General features: G+C 36.5%; 2 protein-coding genes and 2 long non-coding RNA genes across 5 annotated transcripts; 3 read left to right on the top strand and 1 right to left on the bottom strand.

Annotated features, from left to right (window-relative positions):
• Positions 1-5,223: 5,223 nt before the first annotated feature.
• On the bottom strand, positions 5,224-6,636 carry LOC135075017 (uncharacterized). The gene is made up of 2 exons (XR_010257943.1): positions 6,492-6,636; positions 5,224-5,732 (listed from the first exon to the last, which is right to left on the bottom strand). It is a non-coding gene; the product is annotated as an uncharacterized LOC135075017 (long non-coding RNA).
• A 621-nt stretch (positions 6,637-7,257) lies between these two features.
• Positions 7,258-8,523, top strand: LOC135075016 (uncharacterized). Of its 2 annotated transcripts, none has more exons than XR_010257941.1 (3): positions 7,258-7,495; positions 8,047-8,261; positions 8,439-8,523. It is a non-coding gene; the product is annotated as an uncharacterized LOC135075016 (long non-coding RNA). The 2 variants fall into 2 exon arrangements; XR_010257942.1 differs by lacking the exon at positions 7,258-7,495 and adding an exon at positions 7,526-7,820.
• Positions 8,524-12,151: 3,628 nt separating this feature from the next.
• Positions 12,152-12,871, top strand: LOC135074844 (alpha-(1,3)-fucosyltransferase C-like). Its single transcript, XM_063969226.1, has one exon. The coding sequence runs from the start codon at positions 12,152-12,154 to the stop codon at positions 12,869-12,871; it is 720 nt and encodes a 239-aa protein (XP_063825296.1).
• A 2,335-nt stretch (positions 12,872-15,206) lies between these two features.
• On the top strand, positions 15,207-20,775 carry LOC135074660 (alpha-(1,3)-fucosyltransferase C-like). The gene is made up of 2 exons (XM_063969024.1): positions 15,207-16,221; positions 20,116-20,775. Exons 1-2 carry the CDS (start codon positions 15,272-15,274, stop codon positions 20,396-20,398), a joined length of 1,233 nt encoding a protein of 410 aa, XP_063825094.1. The 5' UTR covers positions 15,207-15,271; the 3' UTR covers positions 20,399-20,775.
• Positions 20,776-21,818: the final 1,043 nt, after the last annotated feature.

Genomic DNA, 21,818 nt, shown 5'->3' with positions numbered 1-21,818 from the left:
GTAGCAGGTTTAAATTTCTCAGGAATGTGATGACAATTATGAGTACCTACCTATGTTTTTTGAGTCCTTGTAAGGTCACAAACGAAATCAACCAAGGTCCATTTCCACTCTAGAACTGATACTGCGACTCCGTGACTGTGAAAAACAGACACCAAACGTTAACCAGACCTCTATAAATGGACCCACTATAATCTGGCGGACTCGATAAATAAATTCCCTATCCCTACAGTTGGGACTTATCGCTAGCGACCGTTTTACCATAATCCATAGTAAAACGGCCATATTTTGCACGTCGCGTCACCGCGCCCGGTGATGGATAGTCCGGATCCGCTTTGATTTATTTCACTATTACGGATAGAAAAACGACTTTTATTATGTTTTTGTCTAGTGTTGATGGGCGATCCGGGAATTTATTGTGTTGGATTGGGATAAGTTCACTGCGTTTCTATAGTGGGGAGAAGGAAGTGTCTAAGACAAAATGTTATGTTTGATTGATGAGCTCTGCAGTCTGTGGTGACTGTGACATGATATAGATTTTATAGATCGACAAATACCTACTTCGTGACATGTAAAACAGACTTAGGCAAACTTTGGAAAGACAGTAAGTATTCTCCAGCCCCCCTACACAAAACGCACTTTTTGATCGAATCGAAAATCGAATCCGTCAAATCTCCATACAAAAAAGGGGCTTTTCGACCACTTTTCGACTGGTTTGCGATTATAATTTGCACTTTGTCTAGACCCACAGGCCCAATTACTTAAGACTCAGTATTATTCAGACAGTAAGTTTGTTGTCGACACGAAGAAGATTCAGACATTTTTGTGACTCTGCTTTCGATCATCACATATGTTTACAAACCATGAGATGAAAAGTTCTTTCATGAAGTCATCATCATCATCATCATCATCATTTCAGCCACAGGACGTCCACTGCTGAACATAGGCCTCCCCCAATGCTTTCCATGTTGATCGATTGGTAGCGGCCTGCGTCCAGCGCTTCCCTGCTACCTTTACGATGTCGTCGGTCCACCTTGTAGGTGGACGTCCCACGCTGCGTTTTCCGGTACGCGGCCTCCATTCCAGAACCTTTCTGCCCCATCGGCCGTCAGTCATCGTCATGAAGTCATCGTCTTCATTTATTTTAGAGTCAGAATTTCAGTATCCAATGACCTCTTTTAAATTTAATGGAACCATAAATAAAGTAGATACTCGTAACATTTTTGGTGAAACTTAATCTTAATAACGTCACATGATCGGACAAAATATCTTCGCAGGGCTATTTAAGTAGAGTGGAAAAAACATTATTCTACCATGTTCTGAACCACAAACATAAACAAATACCTTGTAGCTATTAGTTCCATAATAGAAAGTCCCTTTGGATCAGGGATTTACCCAGCTAAATCCTGTTTTAGGACGGGCCACAATACCAACGAATTGGGTGTTTTATTTCTTTGTTGATGTAGGACGGAGATATTTTGTTAGTATGTGAATCGCGAGTACCCTAAATAATTATAATTGTGCGGGAAAGTACAAATTATAGCCCAGCTAACTATTGGCAGATATTGTGCAAAGAAACTTATGAAATCATGCTATAGATGACCCACGCTGAACTGTCCCACCAAACTCAATGACAGGGGGGCGCTACCATCGTTCAACTATATGGTTTCCAACATGGCAAAAATCTGAACCAGCGATCCGGTATTGACCGTGGCGCCCCACTGTCAATGACATCGACAGGACAGTCCAGTATTTTGGAACTATTAGTATTATGTTATTTTTTTTAAACTACTTATCTATTAGAGCTGTTTTCCGACGACTTGAGGAAGGTAGCTGGAAGAACCTGGATGCGCGCAGTGCAGGACCGGTCGTTATGGAAATCCTTGGGGGATGCCTTTGTCCAGCTGTGGACGTCATTTGGCTGAAACGAAGAACAAAAAGATGTTTGTAGTGCAGAATTACTATACTTGCTAACCCCTTCAGCTAAGTGTTAGTAGTGGGTTCATCACAAGAGTCTAGCGGTTGACGAGGATCGAAGTTTGAACTAGCTTGAAATTCTCCAATTGGCGATGTCTTAACCGTTGATATATTGTAGCTTTAAAACAGGGCAGAATTTAGTCAAAAACTAAGCAAAACTTGTCTCTAGTTTAATGGAGTTATAGTAGTATAATCAAGAATAGATCAAAACGATATAGCTAATGTAATATTTGTAATTTCCATACCAAAAGTCACTTCCAAACCACAATTACCTAACATGCGAGGGTAAGAAACCGTCTAACTTACATTCCATTAGTTCTTATTCCCATAGCATTAGCGCATCCATCTCCCGTCGCCGCGAACATCAATCACTGTTGTAACCCTCGGCATATGACCACTTAACATAGTAAAGAGTGTTTTGTTTTCTTTTTGGGTAGGGAAAATAAAGGCATAGGCATAATTTTCATTCGGCTCCACTATTTACGTATGTATGAACGATAGGGATCATACAACTGCAACTCCTTACTGTCAAAATAGCGAATTTTAGCTTGGCTGGTTGTTCAGCTACCCTGGACCTCTCAATCGGTTCTTCCATCTGATGTTCAGTTCAAAAAGTAATCTTAGAGGAATCCAAAAGTCAGTTATAAAAGGTTGTAAGATTTCATTACCTGATAGACAGTGTGCTGAATTTTTTTTACTAGAAAGTTGTTTTTTTACTCCTCTTTATTTAGGAAAATTTCTGATTCACCTATTTTTTCAAGGGATTTTCTAATTTGTATTGTTTAACTTCATGATAAAGGGAGGCTAGTCTAGCATTAGACTCAAGTCTCCTACTTATTTTTCATAATTTATATTTATCATAGAACAAACTTTTTTGGCTTATTGGTTTACTTTAATTTATAGCTAAGCTAAACTTTTATTTATTATTTCAAAATTACATTACAAATGATTACAAACCAAATTAGTGCACATGTAAGTACTAACACTACGGGTTGTTTCGCCTCTTCAATGGTAATTACCTTCTCTTAGTCCTGCCCTTTTCCTTTGAGAATTAGAAAAGTGCCACACTAATTAACTTAATTTAGATGAATTAGTTAATTTACCGGCTTGGGGAGTGTAATGGACGAGACGAGAGTAATGTTTATTTTCGGAAAGTAAAAGAATATGGAGTGGATGTTTAAGATTATCCGTTTATATCAGTTAGTTATTAACTGTGCCTTTGTTTTGAATGACCGAAATCTAAACAGTGCCAACTGCCAATAGATTTTGGCAAACTTAAATAGGATAATTCAATAAGAAAAACCTGTGGGCTAATTCAAATGCATTTGTCGAGAGTAGAAATCGTCTGTCAAATAATTTTCTAGTAATCAATTTTGAACTGATTGTCAAGGTAATACAGTTGAAAATTGAATATCAAAGCCAGACTACGCCTAATGTCAGATCAGCCGATGGTAGATGCCAAATTTCCAATATCGCGTACGAAGACGGAGAACTTTGTCAATATAGTGGTACATAAGGGTCATAATTAGTGGATGCCGACGATTTTCGCGCTGTCATCTCAACGACTGCCCACCCTTGTCGTTAGAGCAGTCGACTGGATAGAAAGCATGGAATTAACATGGTGATTGATAAACTAGGTGCAAATAAGCATAGGTATTTTATAACCACAGAATGCTTTTTGCTTAAATTTGAAAATAAAGGATATTGTTCTGCGTCCATACATCGTTCGCCCCAAGACCCCCAAGCAATGAAATAATGATTTTTATATGTGAAATTACTTAACGATTGTCACCTTATACTCCACTAGCTTTTCGCTCGCGGCTTCGCGCGCGTGGCCTACATTAGGTACCTACATATTTTACGGAACCCTATTATTTTCCAAAATAAAATTTAGCCTGTTACTCGTGGATAATGTAGCTTTCGAATGGTGAAAGAATTTAATAAAAACGGTCCAATAGTTTTTGAGTCTATTCATTACAACCAAACAAACAAAGTTTTCCTCTTTATAATATTAGTGTAGATACTTAAAGCACGGATAAGCGGGAGATTCGTTACAATAGGAAAAATGCTTCAGATTTTGAGGTTATTAGCATAACAGAAGTACATTTCCATTTTCTATCTTCTATAGGTACCTACTTATAATAAATCTGTAGAGAGGTCAACTCTGTACATGAAATATATTTTCAAAATAACTATCAGGGGGTGATACTGATGCCAAAAATGCAATCAGTAAAATTTTTGTCTGTCTGTCTGTCTGTATGTTCCTTATAGAAACAAAAACTACTCGACGGATTTTAACGAAACTTGGTACAATTATTCTTCATACTCCTGGGCAGGTTATAGTATACTTAGGAATTCCCACGGGAACAGGAATTAGCGGGAAAATCCTTTTGTATGAAAAATCTAAACCGCTTAAGTTAGACGCTTGAAATTTGACATGTAGGTATCTTAATAAACTTAAAGCTTAGTTACAACAGGATATTGCAAAATTCCCACGTGAACGGGAAAAAACATTTGAACGAAAAAATCTAAACCGCGTAAGATAGATGAAGGGGGTAAAACGGGATCCACGCGTACGAAGTCGCGGGCGGCCGCTAGTTGCTGATAAAACTATTTATTGTCAAGAATTATATGTATAATAATGCGAATTCCCGTTCCCGTGGGAATTAGTTTACTAAAGTACCTACGTGCGAAATTTAAAGCGTCTAACTTAAGCGGTTTAGATTTTTCATACAAAAGGATTTTCCCGCTAATTCCTGTTCCCGTGAGAATTCCTAAGTATACTATAACCTGCCCAGGAGTATGAAGAATAATTGTACCAAGTTTCGTTAAAATCCGTCGAGTAGTTTTTGTTTCTATAAGGAACATACAGACGGACAGACAGACAGACAAAAATTTTACTGATTGCATTTTTGGCATCAGTATCACCCCCTGATAGTTATTTTGAAAATTATATTTCATGTACAGAATTGACCTCTCTACAGATTTATTATAAGTAGGTATAGATATGTAGGAGAGACGTCTTAATTACACTTTAAATCGTAGATCGATAAAGAACCCCTTTGTCAAACCGTATGAATAGCAGCAAATAGAACTTTGCGTATTGGAAAAATAGGAATGCCTACGGAAAAGCCAAACATTTTTTAAAAAGAAGTTAATATATTTTACTTACATTTAAATCCAAAAATATCTTTATTCCGACCCAAGGGTAAGTAGGCAGTTATGTAGGTATAAATGAAAATACGTATGTAGGTACTTATTATTTATTAATGGTCATGTTCTACATTTTCTATTAAATATGGGCCCAATACATCAATGATGTCGCCATCACAACAAAGTACCATAAATGGTTTAACGAGATTCCGATATTTGTATAGGGAATAAGTTTTTTTTTTGGTATGCATAATTGCTACTTTCTTGCACATAAATGTATGTATGTACCATCCATGATGACAATAGCCTTTCTTTGTGGTAAATCGTTTCCTGGCTTCCCGAAAAGAGACTGGAACATAAAGGTTTCTTTGGGCTACTTCCTCTCTACTAATATGTTGTAACCCTAAATGTGCTGGTACGAAATGTTCCTCCATCATACTGCGTGCTTTCATTACATATTTTGTAAGAGTACTCCTTGAAATGCCAAGTAATGTAGCTATTCTGTCATCTGAATCACCGGTCCTCAGCTTCATTAAATAAGCACCAACTGTAGTAATTCGTGCTCTCTGATAGTATCTATGGCAAAGAAGATCTGAAGGACGAATCTGAAAATAAAATAAAACATCAGATTCACAGTTCAACAATAAGAAGAGCAATATTTATACAGGATTAACGACTTTTGTGTGTAACGGAATAGTAAGATGAGTGATGAAAGATAATTTATGATTTGAACGCTGAATGATGAGGAATGATTGGTCTATGGAGGAAACGAAAGGGATGAATGAGGAACGAGGATTGAGAGTGAGAATAGTGGTAGTTTAAAAGAGTAGTCTGTTGTTATGCAGGAAGTATAAATAAAACTTTACTGAGTTTATTTGGCTCAGGGAATTTTTAACTGGCTTTATAATAGTAAAAATTATGTTTAATATTATGTAAGTAATAATATTGCAATATTTTAATAATATAAGTCTATTTGTATTATACAGGGTGGAAACGATAAGTGATCTATAACACTTTTAATATTGTGTGGCTGGCATACATTTAGTATGGAGGCTGAAAACATTGAATTTTCGGATAGATCCAGTTAATTCTGTAACTATTTACTGATACCGTTAGAAAGAGCTCGTGAAGCACTTTCAGGATGAGTAACCAGTTTTTCGATATCTTGTGTAGTTTAGAAATAATCGAGTGAGATCACTTATCGTTTCCACCCTGTATAACCTGTATGGATGAGAGTAGTGGCAGATTGAAAGCAATGGAAGGAGTTGAAGGATGGGAAGGCTGATTCGGAAAAAACCTTTTTTATTATTATAATAAACCGGCATAATTATTTTTATGTATTATAAAACTGGCAGGGCTCTTACCTCTCTGGGTTGAATCCAATTTCGAACAATGTTTAATATATCTTGATTATTCTCTGTATCCAAACAATGACTTCAAGTTCGCAATAATGAACAACCACATCCAACACAAACTTGTTGGTGACCTACCGGGGCACCGGTTGGGTGTTCTGTGGCCCTATTAAAGTATTGAAGAGCCGTCGAGTCAAATTCAAGTTCATTCCTTCGTACCTGCTGCTGCTGTTCTGGTTCATCGGAGTTTTGTTCGTTCCTTCGTGAATCGCGAAGAAACTTTCTGTTATGTTCACAAGTGATCTGAGTTTTCTCAATGTGCAAATGCTTTTTTAGTGTTGTTGAAAACTTTGCGAAAAGACGCTTTTGGTGTATAATATTATGTGTGTTCATAAATAAAGTAAAATTATTAAATTCAAAAGTTTTTGTTTACTTATTTGCATTTCCATGTGCAATGTAGAATTTTTCCAAATCCATTGTTTTGAAAATAATACAATACGTACACCATAAAGATAAATATTTTCAAAATAATGGATTTGAAAAAATTCTACATTGTACATCATAAAAACAATAATTCTTTGAAGGTTATGAGGGCCTATGTGTGCGTGAACTGTGTGTATGTGTGCGTGAACTTTATGTATGTATGTGTGCGTGTACTATGTATGTATGTGAGCGTTACGTAAGTAGGTTAAGTACAGGGAATTTAACACCAGGCTGTCAATTAGTAGGTTCAAAAATTTGACAGAGAGGGTTCTCTATTTCCTATGTATTACTTTTCTCTATGGCTGTCTTGCTTGATCCTTCTTTGTGATTCGTTTGTGTTTTAGCTTTTATTTTCGGAACTTTATTAACTACAAACTTGGCTATTCAAACGGACTCTGATTGATTGCAATAACGACATACTCAGCCTGGGATTTACTGTTTTTGTGTGGCTCGGCCAAGGCTCGGCTGGTGGTTCTATGGTGTTAGAAAATGAGCAACTTAATTATACACAACAATGGGCAGCACCTCGATCGGTAAGTACCTACATTTTGCTCTGCAATCTTATGAATAAGTACTAGCCTTGCCAAACTTCTGAATTGCCATTCTCATGGCGGGTTGTCTTGAAATGAATGTTCCGCTATTATCTGTGGTTCAACCCTGGACAGTGTGGACAGCCAGGCCCGATTCGATTGTAAGAAACTAGTCGATGGTACAGCGCAATGGAGGCATGAGCGAAACAACAATTATGTTGACAATCCAGCTGGTTTTGGTGTAAATCTAAGGAATTATTTACTTTGACACTATCTCCCTGCTCTCAATGAAAGCTTGTTTTGTTTTGTTTTTTGGAACTAAGACTAGGTACTAGATTATTATTTTTTGTAACTAAGTTTGTAACACGTCATAATTAATTATTATAACAACAATGCTTATTTACTAAAGCTGTTTAACCCTACCCTCTGACCCAAAATTCTACTAACAGCACATAATATTGAATTATCATTTTTTTTATGGTTTGCGGCTCAATTTATTCAACGCACAGGAGTATGTGTGGCATGGCATGCAATGAATCTATTTATTTTTACAGGTTACAGCTCATGATCTTATATGCACAACATGTTGGACCCAAGCCCAAGATACAACACAAATGCATCTACTTCAAATCTTAGCAGAAAATGTGTGCTTTGCAGTAGAACACTAGAGCCTAGAACACGTTCACATCAGCTCATGTCCCTGAGAACTAACACTCAACATCATATTAACATCAGGAACATAATTGTGGAACGACTAACTCCATTAGAGGTAATGCACGCTAAAGTCCTTATTTAATAAAATGTTATTGGCTATACAATCGGTCTAATTCTTGTAAAGTTATTGGTTTCTGTAAATTAATACTAAAATAAAATAATTTAAGTGCGGGACATTAAAAAACTGATAATTTTTTTAAACTTATTTCTAATTATTATTATTTTTAAACAGGTTACTGCAAATGACTACATCTGTGGGGCTTGTCACTCATTATTGCAAAGAGATACCACACCTACTTCACAAGACTCTCCAGATATGCCATTACAATGTGAAAACTTTTTTTAAATGAAATTAATTTGTTTTAATTTAAAACTGAACATTGTCATTTTTGTTATAATTTACATAATAGAGTAGTAGAAATTACTATTTAACATATGGCAACTTTGTTTTTCCTCCAAAATGGCCGGTGTTGTTTTTGTTATGTTAAATGCATTGAAATGCATTCTTGTTTTCTTAGCCATCATTTAACAATATTCTCAAATATATTTTAATTAAGAAAAAAATGAAAATATGAAGGAAACAGGAGCAGCGACATCTAGAGCGTTTTAGGGTAGTTAAAAAGTATTCGAATTTATTCACCGATGTCGCTGTTTGGAAGCAAGTTTCACTTCGATGACCGTTGTATGGAAGTTTCCACACCCTGAAGACAGCAACACAGCAAGAGTGAGTGAGAGAGAAAAGGTGATGCGAGTGAATGACAATTTGACTAACAAATAGGGATGTCCATTTAGAATAGACATAATCGATTAAATTGATCGTTTTTGAAAAATTTTATTTTTAAACATTGTGTTGCTATAAATATTTATTTTATTTATTTAATAGGACAACCAACAAGACATACACTGGAAGACAATCAATATTTACAACGTATTTAACTTAATCTAAGTGCTGCCTTAATTATAGGTTGCCACGGCATGCAATAGTGGACTTATACATAAACAGTGTCTACACTTAAAGAAAAGAGTAAATATGTAAATGTAGGTAAATAAATGTGATTAAATATACATAAAATGCAATAATCCACTGAAGCGCTGCGGGCGCGGCGGATCTGCGCCCGTCTAAAGGTCTAATGATTAGACTCTAGTCTAATCGATCATACCATTATTTACTTAAATCGAATTAAAAAAGCGCATCTCTGTCTCTGCTCTGTCAATATGTCGGTGACTTTGATTTCGTTTAAATACTTTTAAAATATTTTTTCGAACTGCAACTTGTCCGATAGGTTTTGACACTTGCAAGTAAATAAATAAAATATACATAAAATTATGGTACATACTAAGTCTTTGAAAATCTCAGGGCGATTTTTATCAATGTCCTTTGTCTGCTCGATTGCATTGATGGTAAGGAGCAATGGTATTATCTATAATATCATTGGTAAGGAGGGACTGTTCTAAATACATATTATGATAATTGAGATGGTTGAGAATATTTCCGGGTCGATCGCTTCCACCTTCGGCCTAGATAGTACCTACCTACCTACTTATACGCCAAACTATCTTATGATTGTTATGCATTGTTAAGTAGGGTTATAATACCTAATTATGATTGTTATGCATTGTAAGTAGGGTTATAAATAATTATAATTTACATAAGCAGCAGGTCGGTTATTTTTATTTAGGCAAATGTAATATTTTAAAAGACAATACGTACGATCAGATATTAAGAACAAAGATAAAGATTTCTGCTGTGAAAAAAAATATAAAACAGCTAACTTCTATATCAAGTTCCAACGTCGCTATACGTACCTACCTACTTAATGCTACTGGATTATACGTTCATAGCTCAGAAGTTTAGTCCTTTTTCAGCAGTGTTTAGTAAGAATATTATTACAAATGGGCTTTTAGGGATTTTGTTCACATGGAATAAACGACAAAGTTCTTAGTTACTTATCCAATAGGTAGTAGTAACATATATGTAGAAAACAGGAACTTAGATGCCAACGAAAGAAAATAGGCTATCAAATGTTGTTTTGGGGACTTACCTTTATAAAAATATCACATTTAAAAATTCATACCATTTGTTGTTATTTAAAAAACAATGTCAATTTTGACGATTAACTGAAAGTCTATTATCTATGAATATAGTAGCGATATATGGTATCCAGCGGCAATGGCAGTGCAAAATTTTGACAATGACTGTAGTTATCATACTTCGAGTTTGTCCATGGAGACGGCAAAAGTCCTTTAGTTGGCCATAAAGTAAACTTAACGGAAAATGTTACTTAATTGATACCGAGGCGCAACCTGGAAGCATTGCTAAGTGTGCTCCTCGTTACTGGTTCATCGTTCGTCATCGTCATTGTTCGTAAAAACCGGGTCGCGGCAGGCAAATAATAAAATTAGTCTTATGTCTTCTCCCTTATTAACTTCGATGGATAAATAGCTAAACCTCCTTGCGCGTAACTGACGTTTGTTGGAAAACCGATTTTTTCAGGCCATCGGATTTTAATTTCAAAAGTCATTGACCAATCCCAGTTCATATAATAACTATTATGACGTTTTCTATTGGCCAAAAGATTTAACTCTCTAAAAATCCGCGTGCAACCATATCCTGCTTAAATATTGTGCACTTTATTCAGCACAGATTAAACAAGCTAAATGACAAATAGAATAGATTGAAATGACAGATTGCACTTGAATTACCCTACTGTTCCACAAAATTAAATAATTTACGATCAGTTTTTTATTCAACTGCTTCACAAACAGTTTGTAACGAAAACCATTTCAATTAATTCTATTAAATGTAATAGTTCAATCGAAATAATAATAACGGGTACGGTACTACTAATCTAAGAGAAGATGAAGAAATGAAGAAGAATGATACTGCTAATTTCAACTACTTCAAGCACGTGTCTCGAAATCTAGAAAATAAAAAAATAGTTGCTTTCATTGAATCTTTAGAGGTGCCATGTCGTTTTAAAAAACTATGTTGTTTATTTTAGTTAGGAATCTTATATTTTTTATTGTAATAATCTCACGAAATAAATCCACACGTCAAACACAAAATAAGGGGCAAATGTTTACCATTTCCGTCGTCGAAATTGATTTTGGCGAAAAGTCAAAGAGAAAACGGGAAAAATAAAAAGGCGAAGCTTTAAACGTGGTATGTACGCACAATATTGACAGTGGGAATTTCAGTGAAGTCAGTAAGGAATAAGATTTGTGTGTCTAAACAAATTCACAATCACAAACGAAACTAAGGCTGAGTTACACCACCTTACTGGTGTGTTTTTAAATAGAGTTTGACAGGTTTTTGTCGTTTGTTATAGTTAAAGTAAGATGGTAATAACCCAGCCCTGATAACGATTAAATTCTACATTTGACTGTATGTCTATTTACATGTTTAACGTTACAGAGTTTAAAAAATAGCGATATTCGTATATTTTAGAAAAAATCCCAAAGGTGGAAACTCAAGTCGGTACCTATATACGCGTATCAAGTTGCGAGTTGTGACCAAATAACATACTATTTCATGAGAATCAGTTGTAATGAAAAACTATGGCTATAATAGGTACCTACTAATCATTATTCGCTGTTTAATGCAGAAACCATTAAATATTATGTATTTGTATTAGGTAGTAAAGCAGTTTATAATTTGTTAGTGACTGATATCCCGTCCGTAATAATGCACGTCTACTTTTTGATAAAAACACTTAAAAAATGCTGTTTCTAAGAAACATTTTTTTGTATCTTTCGTACGCGACTTTGTTATTTTTCCTGACGTTACTTAGGATTTTAATCAACATATCAAAACCGAACAACAATGGTGATGTGAAAGTGCTTAGTCAAAGTAGAGACATGACATTAATGAATGAACCAAAATACGTAACAGGTATGAAGTACATTCTTCAATGGACATCGCCACAAAATGTACCTTTGACCTACATGGGCCAAGGTCAAGAAGGATTCACGAGCAGGGACTGTCCTCACCAAAATTGCTATGTAACGGGTGAAAAAAAGTATTTCAACGATATAACAAACTTCGATGTGGTTATTTTCTCTGGACCTGAAGTATTAACTCACCCAGAAATGCTCTTACCATCCAAAAGAGCTCAGCATCAAAAATATGTATTTGCCTCAATAGAATCATCTGATTATTACCCAGCTTGTGCAAACAAATATGATGGATACTTCAACTGGACGTGGACGTTTAGACTTGACTCTGAAGTGCGATGGGGCTACTTAGATGTAAGGGACTCAAAGGACAACCTTATTGGCCCTAATAAAGTAATGCACTGGCTGAAATTGAAAGAAATGGATCCTGTGAGTAAAGAGTTCAAGCAGAACTTGAAAACTAAGAACAAAGCGGCTGCGTGGTTTGTTTCTAATTGCAGGGACAAAGCAGGACGGATGAAAGTCGCTAAGGAACTTAAAGATGAACTCGAAACGTATGGTCTTGAACTTGATATATACGGCAAGTGTGGAACACTAGAATGTTCTACATCAAATCAAGAAGAATGCCTGAAAATGGTCGAAGACACATACTACTTTTATTTGTCGTTTGAGAACTCGTTTAGTGAGGATTATGTGACAGAAAAATTGCTTCAACCTCTACGACATAACGCTGTGCCTATTGTTTATGGGGCAGCTAATTACACGAGGTAGGCACATGCTTAAATTACCAACTACATAATATTATAACAAACGTTAAAAGTCTGTCCAACTTCATACAAAAACACCGGTTAATATGGCTATAATCAAAATGAAACACTAATTTCTGGAGAATTTGTTTAAAATAAAAAAATGGCTATAATAGGTAATTTTGACCTTTGCCAGTGAATCAAAAGTTGATTTGAGGTTAAACTGAAAATTCCCGAGGCAAAAGCAAAAAATCTTTAAAAAATACGATTGTGTTAAGTGATTGAATCTAAAATACTTAGGTCATTGCATCTTTTCATTATGAGTCACTACGAGTACTTGTTATCACATAATTTGTGCGTACCATTAGATATCTAATTTCAATAAATGATAGCAGTAGTCATGATTATTTTCTCTTCCGATCACTAACAATAATTATCATCATCCATCAAGTACCGATTTTAATTTATGAATTATTTTACCTCCATTCTTTATCAGCCAAATGACGTCCACTGCTGGACAAAGGCCTCCCCCAAGGTTTTCCACAATGAACGGTCCTGCGCTGCCCGCATCCAGGCTCTTCCCGCGACCTTTACCAGATCGTCGGTCCACCTAGTAGGAGGCCTGCCCACGCTACGTCTTCCAGCCCGTGGTCGCCACTCGAGAACTTTCCTGCCCTCCTTAACTCCATTGTTAACACGAAACTGCTTTAAATTTGTATTATTAGTTTACCTTACTTAATTTCCATTACATGTGTGTATTTGTATTTGTATTAGAGCAATTTGTATTTGAAGTTTGTTTTGGGCAGCCTTCGGGAGTGGACGTGCGCAACACGTGCGCTCCAGACGGTCCGACGACCCCAAAAGGCACTTACAAAGCCCTATGGCGTTTGTCGCCGATGCGGCGGTGAAACCCAAATGTTCTAACAGTTACACGAAATCATAGTCGCGATTAACTATTAACATAGTTAGCAGTGTAAAAATTAGTGGTTATAGATCAATTTTTTGAGTGAGAAAAACTGTACGTGAGAAAAAAGCATCGAGTGCACAGTGACTGGCACAGCGCCTAAGCTAAAAGCCTAGAAAACTAATCCGATGAAACCCGGTGAGATCGTTCCTTATCTTTCTTTCTTTAAAAATATTTGGTGGCAATTCTTCTTCTTGCCAAAAAACACCAAGACGAACGCATAATTATTATGATCTAGTATTTTCATTTTAAAATAATTATGTAACATAGATCATATAGGTAGTTTGTCAAATGAAAGACTCTTAACTTTTGGTCCATCCATAAACTTTACTTTTTTATTAATAATTTTGATACATACAGATTCTACATTGCTCTAATGTCTACATAATTTATTTAGCCCAAGCCAGAAAAGAAAAAAACAATAATCAAGAAACATAAGAAACATTCGACCCAGGCAACAAAGACAACGAAGAAGACGACAAAAACCCAAAAATACAGTTATCGACAGAGTAATTAGTAAAAAACAAGAAAGTCAAGTGTTTCAGAGATTGTGGATAAATGGAACTAAAATTTAAACATCTACTATCCAAGAAATATAACAAAGTGAACTCAATTACGACAAAAAGAAATAAGAAATGAAGCATAAGAAATATCTGACCCGGAAGATGAAGCAAAGAAGAAGACGTCAACAACTCAGCAGTACCTACCTAACACAGACCTCAGGAGAAAAATGAAGCTAGTCTAGCAGCAGTACAAGAACCAAGACATCTCACCAAAGGCTAGACCGCCCATCTCATTGCATCAACGCTCAGTCCTACTAACGATATCAAGAAAAGAAGCATAAAATCGGAAAAACAATGAAGCTAGTCCAACATGCAAGAACCAAGAATAAACAAGCCACCTCTCTCACCAAAGGCTAGACCGCCCATCTCATCGCACCACGCGTTTAGTTCTTCCTTCCAACGACATTAAGAAAAGAAGTAGAAGAAATATTTAATCTGAAAGATACAGCGACGACAAAAACGTAGTACCACAAAAATCAAGAAAACAACTCAGCTAGTCTAGCAGCATTACAAGAACCAAGAACAACCAAAGCCATCTCATCAAAGGCCAGACTGCCCATCTCATCGCACCAACGCTCAGTCCTATCAACGATAACCCGTCTTTACCTATTTTCCTAGACCAGGCTCAGGATGCATATCTACTTGGTTGTGGTCGACCGGTTGCGGTTTAAAGACGCAGCGGCTAGTCGGCCGTCCTCTCCCATCCCAGAGCGTGTCTTTCCTTAAAATCGTGCCTCCTGGTATGCCGGTTTGACCGGAGCAGGCATCGTCCTGGCTGGGTGAGCACTATCGTATCGTATCGTATCGTATCGTAGTAGAGCAATTTGTATTTTGTTAGTAACTGATAGCCCGTCCTTAATAATGCACGTGTATACTTTTTGATAAAACCACTTTAAAAATGGGATCGCCGTTTCTAAGAAAAATATTTTTGTGTCTTTCGTACGCGACTTTGTTATATTTCGTATTTCTTTTAATAAGAGATTTAAACAATTCATCAAAAACTAACAAAAATGGTGAAGTGAAAGTGCTCACTCAAAGTGGAGACCTAATATTATTGAATGAACCAAAATACGTCACAGGTATGAAATACATTCTTCAATGGACATCGCCTCGAAATGTACCTTTGGCCTACATGGGCAAAGGTCAAGAAGGATTCACGAGCAGGGACTGCCCTTACCAAAATTGCTATGTTACGGGTGACAAAAAGTATTTGAACGACATAACAAACTTCGATGTGGTTATTTTCTCTGGACCTGAAGTAGTAACTCACCGAGGAATCATCTTACCATCCAAAAGAGCTCCGCACCAAAAATATGTATTTGCGTCAATAGAATCATCTCATTATTATCCAGCTTGTACAAACAAATATGGCGGATACTTCAACTGGACGTGGACGTTTAGACTTGACTCTGAAGTGCGATGGGGCTACTTAGATGTAAGGGACTCAAAGGACAACCTTATTGGCCCTAACAAAGTAATGCACTGGCTAAAATTGGAAGAAATGGATCCTGTGAGTGAAGAGTTCAAGCAGAAATTGAAAACTAAGAACAAAGCGGCTGCGTGGTTTGTTTCTAATTGCAGGGACAAAGCAGGACGGATGAAAGTCGCTAAAGAACTTAAAGATGAACTCGAAACGTATGGTCTTGAACTAGATATATACGGCAAGTGTGGAACACTGAAATGTTCTTCATCAAATCAAGAAGAATGCTTGAAAATGGTCGAAGAAACATACTACTTTTATTTGTCGTTTGAGAACTCGTTTAGTGAGGATTATGTGACTGAAAAATTGCTTCAGCCTCTACGACATAACGCTGTGCCTATTGTTTATGGGGCAGCTAATTACACGAGGTAGGCATGATCTTAATTATCAACCTTTATTTATACGACAATAATAAGGATAAATAAAATTCATTCTAACACGCAGCACCTGCGATAGTGATGAGTATATTTAACCAATATAATATTTGCTTCGACATGCCTGTAGTATTTGATGTCAATTGTTAGTTTATTTAGATTTGCATAACAACTGTTTGCCTTGAAGGTTAGATTTCTTTTCATGAAATAGGCCAACTGAATTATCACTATGGTTATGGCTAGGACCTACCATCGATGTAATAACTGAATAGACTTTAGAAAGACTATGGTGTCTTTCTAATAATTGCTAAAATAAAATGGCAGTGAGCGGGCACATAGCTCCTAGAGCTGGCCTGGCCAGGCCAGGCCGCCCACTAGTTTGACCGACGATCTGGTGAAGGTCGCTGGAAGAACCTGGATGCGGGCAGCGCAGGGCCGGTCGTTATGGAAATTCTTGAGGGGTCTTTTGTCCAGCAGTCGAAGTCATTTGGCTGAAACGAACGAATGGTGTCTTTATAATACATAATTATAGATAATGATTCAACATGACACACACCTTTTGCAAGATTAGCTCGATAATAATCCGGCATAGAAGATAAGGGGTGACTGAAAGATAAGATTGTGGTTCATTTAGGTGAATCAATATGATGGGCGGCGTGTAGTTACAGTTGACAACTTATCAAGGTAGATCTTATGTAGTTGTGATTCGGGCGATTTTGCAAAAAAATGTAAAGTTTGATGTGCTGTCGTCCGCATAGTCCAGTCAATGAATGCCTTAACGACGGTGTAGAGAGAAATCCGTGGAACACAATTTCTGACCTCGGGACTTTATTTAGCCTAGTTAGGTGGTGAACATAGCAAAAGTCCCCGCCCTTAGCCCTTGAGCCGGCGGGGAGAGGGGGGTTTAAAGGTATCACTTTTCGGTTTTTCGCTTAATCCTCGGAAACTATGCGTCCTAGTGACATGACTACTATGAACCAAAAAAGCTTATTCAATTTGCTACAGGTGAGACCGTCAAGTTTTTCTATATCTTGTATATTTTTTACGGCATCTGCTCTAGAAGGTCTGTAAAATTGGAAATTTTATTGTTGTCTTACATGTTCCTTTCAGGAGAAAATCGACTAAATCAACATTGAGCAAACACTATAGACATGCGGGAGCATGTTAAGCCTAGTTCCAGGGAGGGGACTGCACCGTGCGTATATTTAGACGAACCAATTAGAGCCACTTTTGACTCCTCATCATTCAAAAACTACTGTGCATTAACACTTCAAATTTGGCTCATGTATTGAGAATTGCAAGATATACATCAGCTTCAAATTTCATAAATATACCTCAAACGGTTATTTAGGTATTGACGTTCAAAAGTCGACATTTAGAACACTAAAATCTATCTATCACATGTGAAATGTTAAAATTTACTGATTTTTTATTTGTTCCTTTGTATTTACATAACTACCTTTCTGGATGCCAAATTTGAACCTTCGAGGTCATCTGGAAGTGGTTAGAATTTGGTCTATAGGTCAGACATGAAGATTTTTGGACGTCAATACCTAAAGAACCGTTTGAGGCATATTTATGAAATTTGAAACTAATGTATATCTTGGAAGTCTCAACACATGAACCAAATTTGAAGTGTTAATGCACAGTAGTTTTTGAGTGATGCGGAGTCAAAAGTGGTTCGTCTAAATATACGCACGGTGCAGTCCCCTCCCTGGAACTAGGCTTAACATGCTCCCGCATGTCTAGAATGATTGCTCAATGTTGATTTAGTCGGTTTTCTCCTGATGGGAACATGTAAGACAAAAATAAAATTTCCAATATTACAGACCTTCTAGAGCAGATGCCGCAAAAACTATACAATTTATAGAAAAACTTGTCTATCTCACCTGTAGCAAATTGAATATGCTTATTTTGGTTCACAGTAGTCATGTCACTAGGACGCATAGTTTCCGAGGATTAAGCGAAAAACCGAAAAGTGGCACCTTTCAACCCCCCTCTCCCCGCCGGCTCAAGGGCTAAGGGCGGGGACTTTTGCTATGTTCACCTCCTAACTAGTCTAAATAAAGTCCTGAAGTCAGAAATTGTGTTCTACAGTTTTCCATCTATAATGCTTTATTGACTGGACTATACGTTAACGAAAAAGTTACAAACTCACCGATAGATGACGGAAAATTTTTGTGAAACTTATAATGAAGACAAATTTTAATATTTATCGCGGTTGTTGGTCGGTCTGACATTACGGCTCTAAAAGGAGAATCACCTCATTTGAAAAAGAAATTAGAACAGAAAAATAGAAAAAAAAATGAAAATAGTAGTATATAACAAAAAATAAATAAAAAAGTAACACTGAAAAATAAGTTAACATATTTTATTTTCACCGATTTCAATTTTAAGGTGAAAAGATTTAAGTGTAAAGTTATCTGAAACATTTTAAACATGTTTGATTTTTACAGCAACATATTTAATTGTTTAAAAGTACGTGACATTGGGTAAACACTGCGCACTAATTTCAAATACTAGTTCCTTAAAATCACCCTTAAATAATGCGTAGGTACCTAGGTACTTAGAAAGAATGGTGAAGGTCACACCTGAATGCGGGCAGCGCAGGATGTCGTTGTGGTAATTAATTATCCAGCATTGGATTTTATTTGGCTAAAAACAAACGAACCTATTAATACGGGTGCGATGTATTGAAAAATGACTAGTCATAATTCAAGATGCCTTTTAATTTTAACTTGCCCTTGTTCGAGTTAACTACGCACATATCGGCCGTGACGTCACATCGACACTGGTAGGAACGGGGTGAACGCGGGGAGAGTGCGAGGGGAGAGTCGCATTCCAGCCAGGTGCGCAGTTATGTTTGTAATTCGATTACTTTTATTGGATATCTTTTGTTAATATACCCGTAATCGCTGTTGTTATGAAACGTGTAAAAGCAAAGATTATCATGACGTGTACTGATAAAATCACAAGCCATGAATTTTTACGATACGTTACTAAAGCTTAATCAACGTTGGTTAGGTAGGTACTTGTGGACAACGTTATTGCACAATAATTATAATATCCTAATTATACCTACCTATAATGACTGTTTTAATGCATGAACGTGACGAGTTTGAAGGTTCAAATTTGGCATACAGATAGGTAGATGTGTAAATACAAAGGAAGAAACAAAAAACCAGTAAATTTTAATATTTCACAGGTAATAGATAGATTTTAGTGTTCTAAATGTTCGAAGTTTTGCTATAATGATTTATCTATAGCAAGACGTATGTTGACGTGAATTGCAGTTCTTTGAACTATTAGGAGCGGAGCAGAATTAATTGTAAAATTACAAGCCACTATGTATTAATATTTTTAGGGCTGCATACAATTTGATGTTATTCTGTGTAAGTTTCTCATATTTTATTTTGTATCGTTTGGATGTATTAAATCTCAAACAAGATATTCACGCCTATTCGCGTTTCATTTCAGGGTAATTTAATTTAATGATATTTTTCAGGGTAGTAATAAGATTTTCCACGCTGCGTTTCTCTAGAACCTTGCTGCCCCATCGACTTGCTAATTGCTAATCCGTTAGACTATGTCAGCGACTTCAGTTGGTTGACGGATCTCGTCATTTTTTATTCGATCTCGTAAAGAAATACCGAGCATAGCTCGGAAAACGTAGCGTAAGACGTCCACTCACAAGGTGGACAGACAACCTCATAAAGGTAGGATCCCGAGGAGCTGGATGCAGGCCACTATCAACCGGGCGACATGGAAGTCATTGGAGGCCTATGTTCAGCAGTGGACGTCCTGTGGCTGAAATGATGATGATGATGATGATGATGATGAATAAGAATTTCGACTCTATATTTAATGAAAATTTTTATTTCTTTACAGATTCGCGCCAGATGGAGCCTATTTGAATGCTAAGGAGCTGGGTGTGACAGCTCTTGCAGCAAAAATGGCCGAAATCATCAGGAACCCGGAACAGTACGCCAACTTCTTCAGGTGGAAGAACCACTACTCCTACCACCACAAACATGACAGACCTGAAACGGACGAGTACTGTAAAATGTGTGAAATATTGAACAATGAAGAGAAATTAAAAGAGACTACAATAATTCAGAACTTTAGAGAGTGGTGGGACAGTCCAGACACGTGTTCATTTAAAAAATATTAGGGATTCTTGGCGATTATTTATTTTAAACTTTATTGCACACACTTTGATATTCAAAGTACGAAATCATACCTTAATCGGTGTCATTTTATTTTGATTGTTTTGACGATTTATAGTTTTCTTTACTTATTTATTTGTTGTTCAAATATGTATTTCGCCTTCTACACTTGAGTCATAAAGTGATAGGTACTATAAAGGTTGATGTGTCTTGTTTTTTCACGTCTACCGACGAGTGTTTTGTTTTTGGTGAACAATTTAATCCGTACGCCCTTAGCATAAGATCTACCTACGTTTATTTTATAAGTGAAATACCTTGTTTCTCATTTTAAGTGAAATACATGTACAATTTCTTTTGAGAAATACGTTCTTAAACCTTGAAATTGTGTGCCGAAATATGTACCTACGTCATAAGCGTCATTTTATAAAACATCTGTGATTACAAAATCGTACTTGTATGGAAAATCATTCTAAAAACACCTGTAAGTAAGCTGTAGGAGTGTAGGTATTCCATTGCAAATGTAATTAAAATGTTGCCTACGAATATATCTATAATCACAAATATCGACAGCTAAATTTTAGATGGGATGACCAATCAGTTGATTTCTATCTATACTCTATAGTAGGCTGAGATGCACTACCTTATTTTAACCGTAACAATAACAATAACCGGCAGTTTTTGTATGGAGTATGACAGATTTTTGACGTTTGCTACGACTAATAGGAGCAGAGTATTGATGAAATATGCTGAGCAAACCGAAAAACCGGCCAAGTGCGTGTCGAACTCACGCACAAAGGGTTCCGTACCATTGATTTATGAAATTAAAATTATTATTTTTTAATTTAAGTTATTTGTATGAAAGATTACGCGGTAATAAGCGGTTTACGATTTACGAGTAGGGATTGCAATTGCTGGATCCAGCATACAGCAATCTAGCTGGATCCAGCATACAGTGCTGGATCCAGCGATGCGGATCCGCAAACGTATAATTTTCTATTGCTTAGTTTCGAATTGCCGCCATTTTCAAAACTGCGCGGTGACGTTGCCGTTCTGTTGTTTTGTGCGTTGAACGGCGCCTCCGAAGTAACTAGTACGTTAGTGTGATTGAAAAATCCAAAAAAGTATGAAGAAGCAGTAAAAAAAACTGTCTATTTTCCTTTGCCAAAAAATAATGCGATGCGGCAGGAGATAAAAACTTTGTTAAAACGAGTAAATAAAAATATTGTAGAGCCGGTGCAAGAAGATAATAAAATAAAGTGATCATGGAGTTAGAAGAGAATGGTCTAAAATGTCTAAATGATGTCGCAGAACCCGTTAAAATGACTTTAGGGCAAGAGCTTGAGATGGAACTTAAAAGAGAGAAGGAGAACTTTAATAAACAAAAGCCAAAGCCATGTGGTCAATTAGATTACGAAAAGGTACTGA

The sequence above is a fragment of the Ostrinia nubilalis genome, chromosome 9 (assembly GCF_963855985.1).
Source record: "Ostrinia nubilalis chromosome 9, ilOstNubi1.1, whole genome shotgun sequence".
Classification (NCBI taxonomy): Eukaryota; Metazoa; Arthropoda; class Insecta; order Lepidoptera; family Crambidae; genus Ostrinia; species Ostrinia nubilalis.
This window is presented reverse-complemented; position numbering and strand designations above follow the sequence as displayed.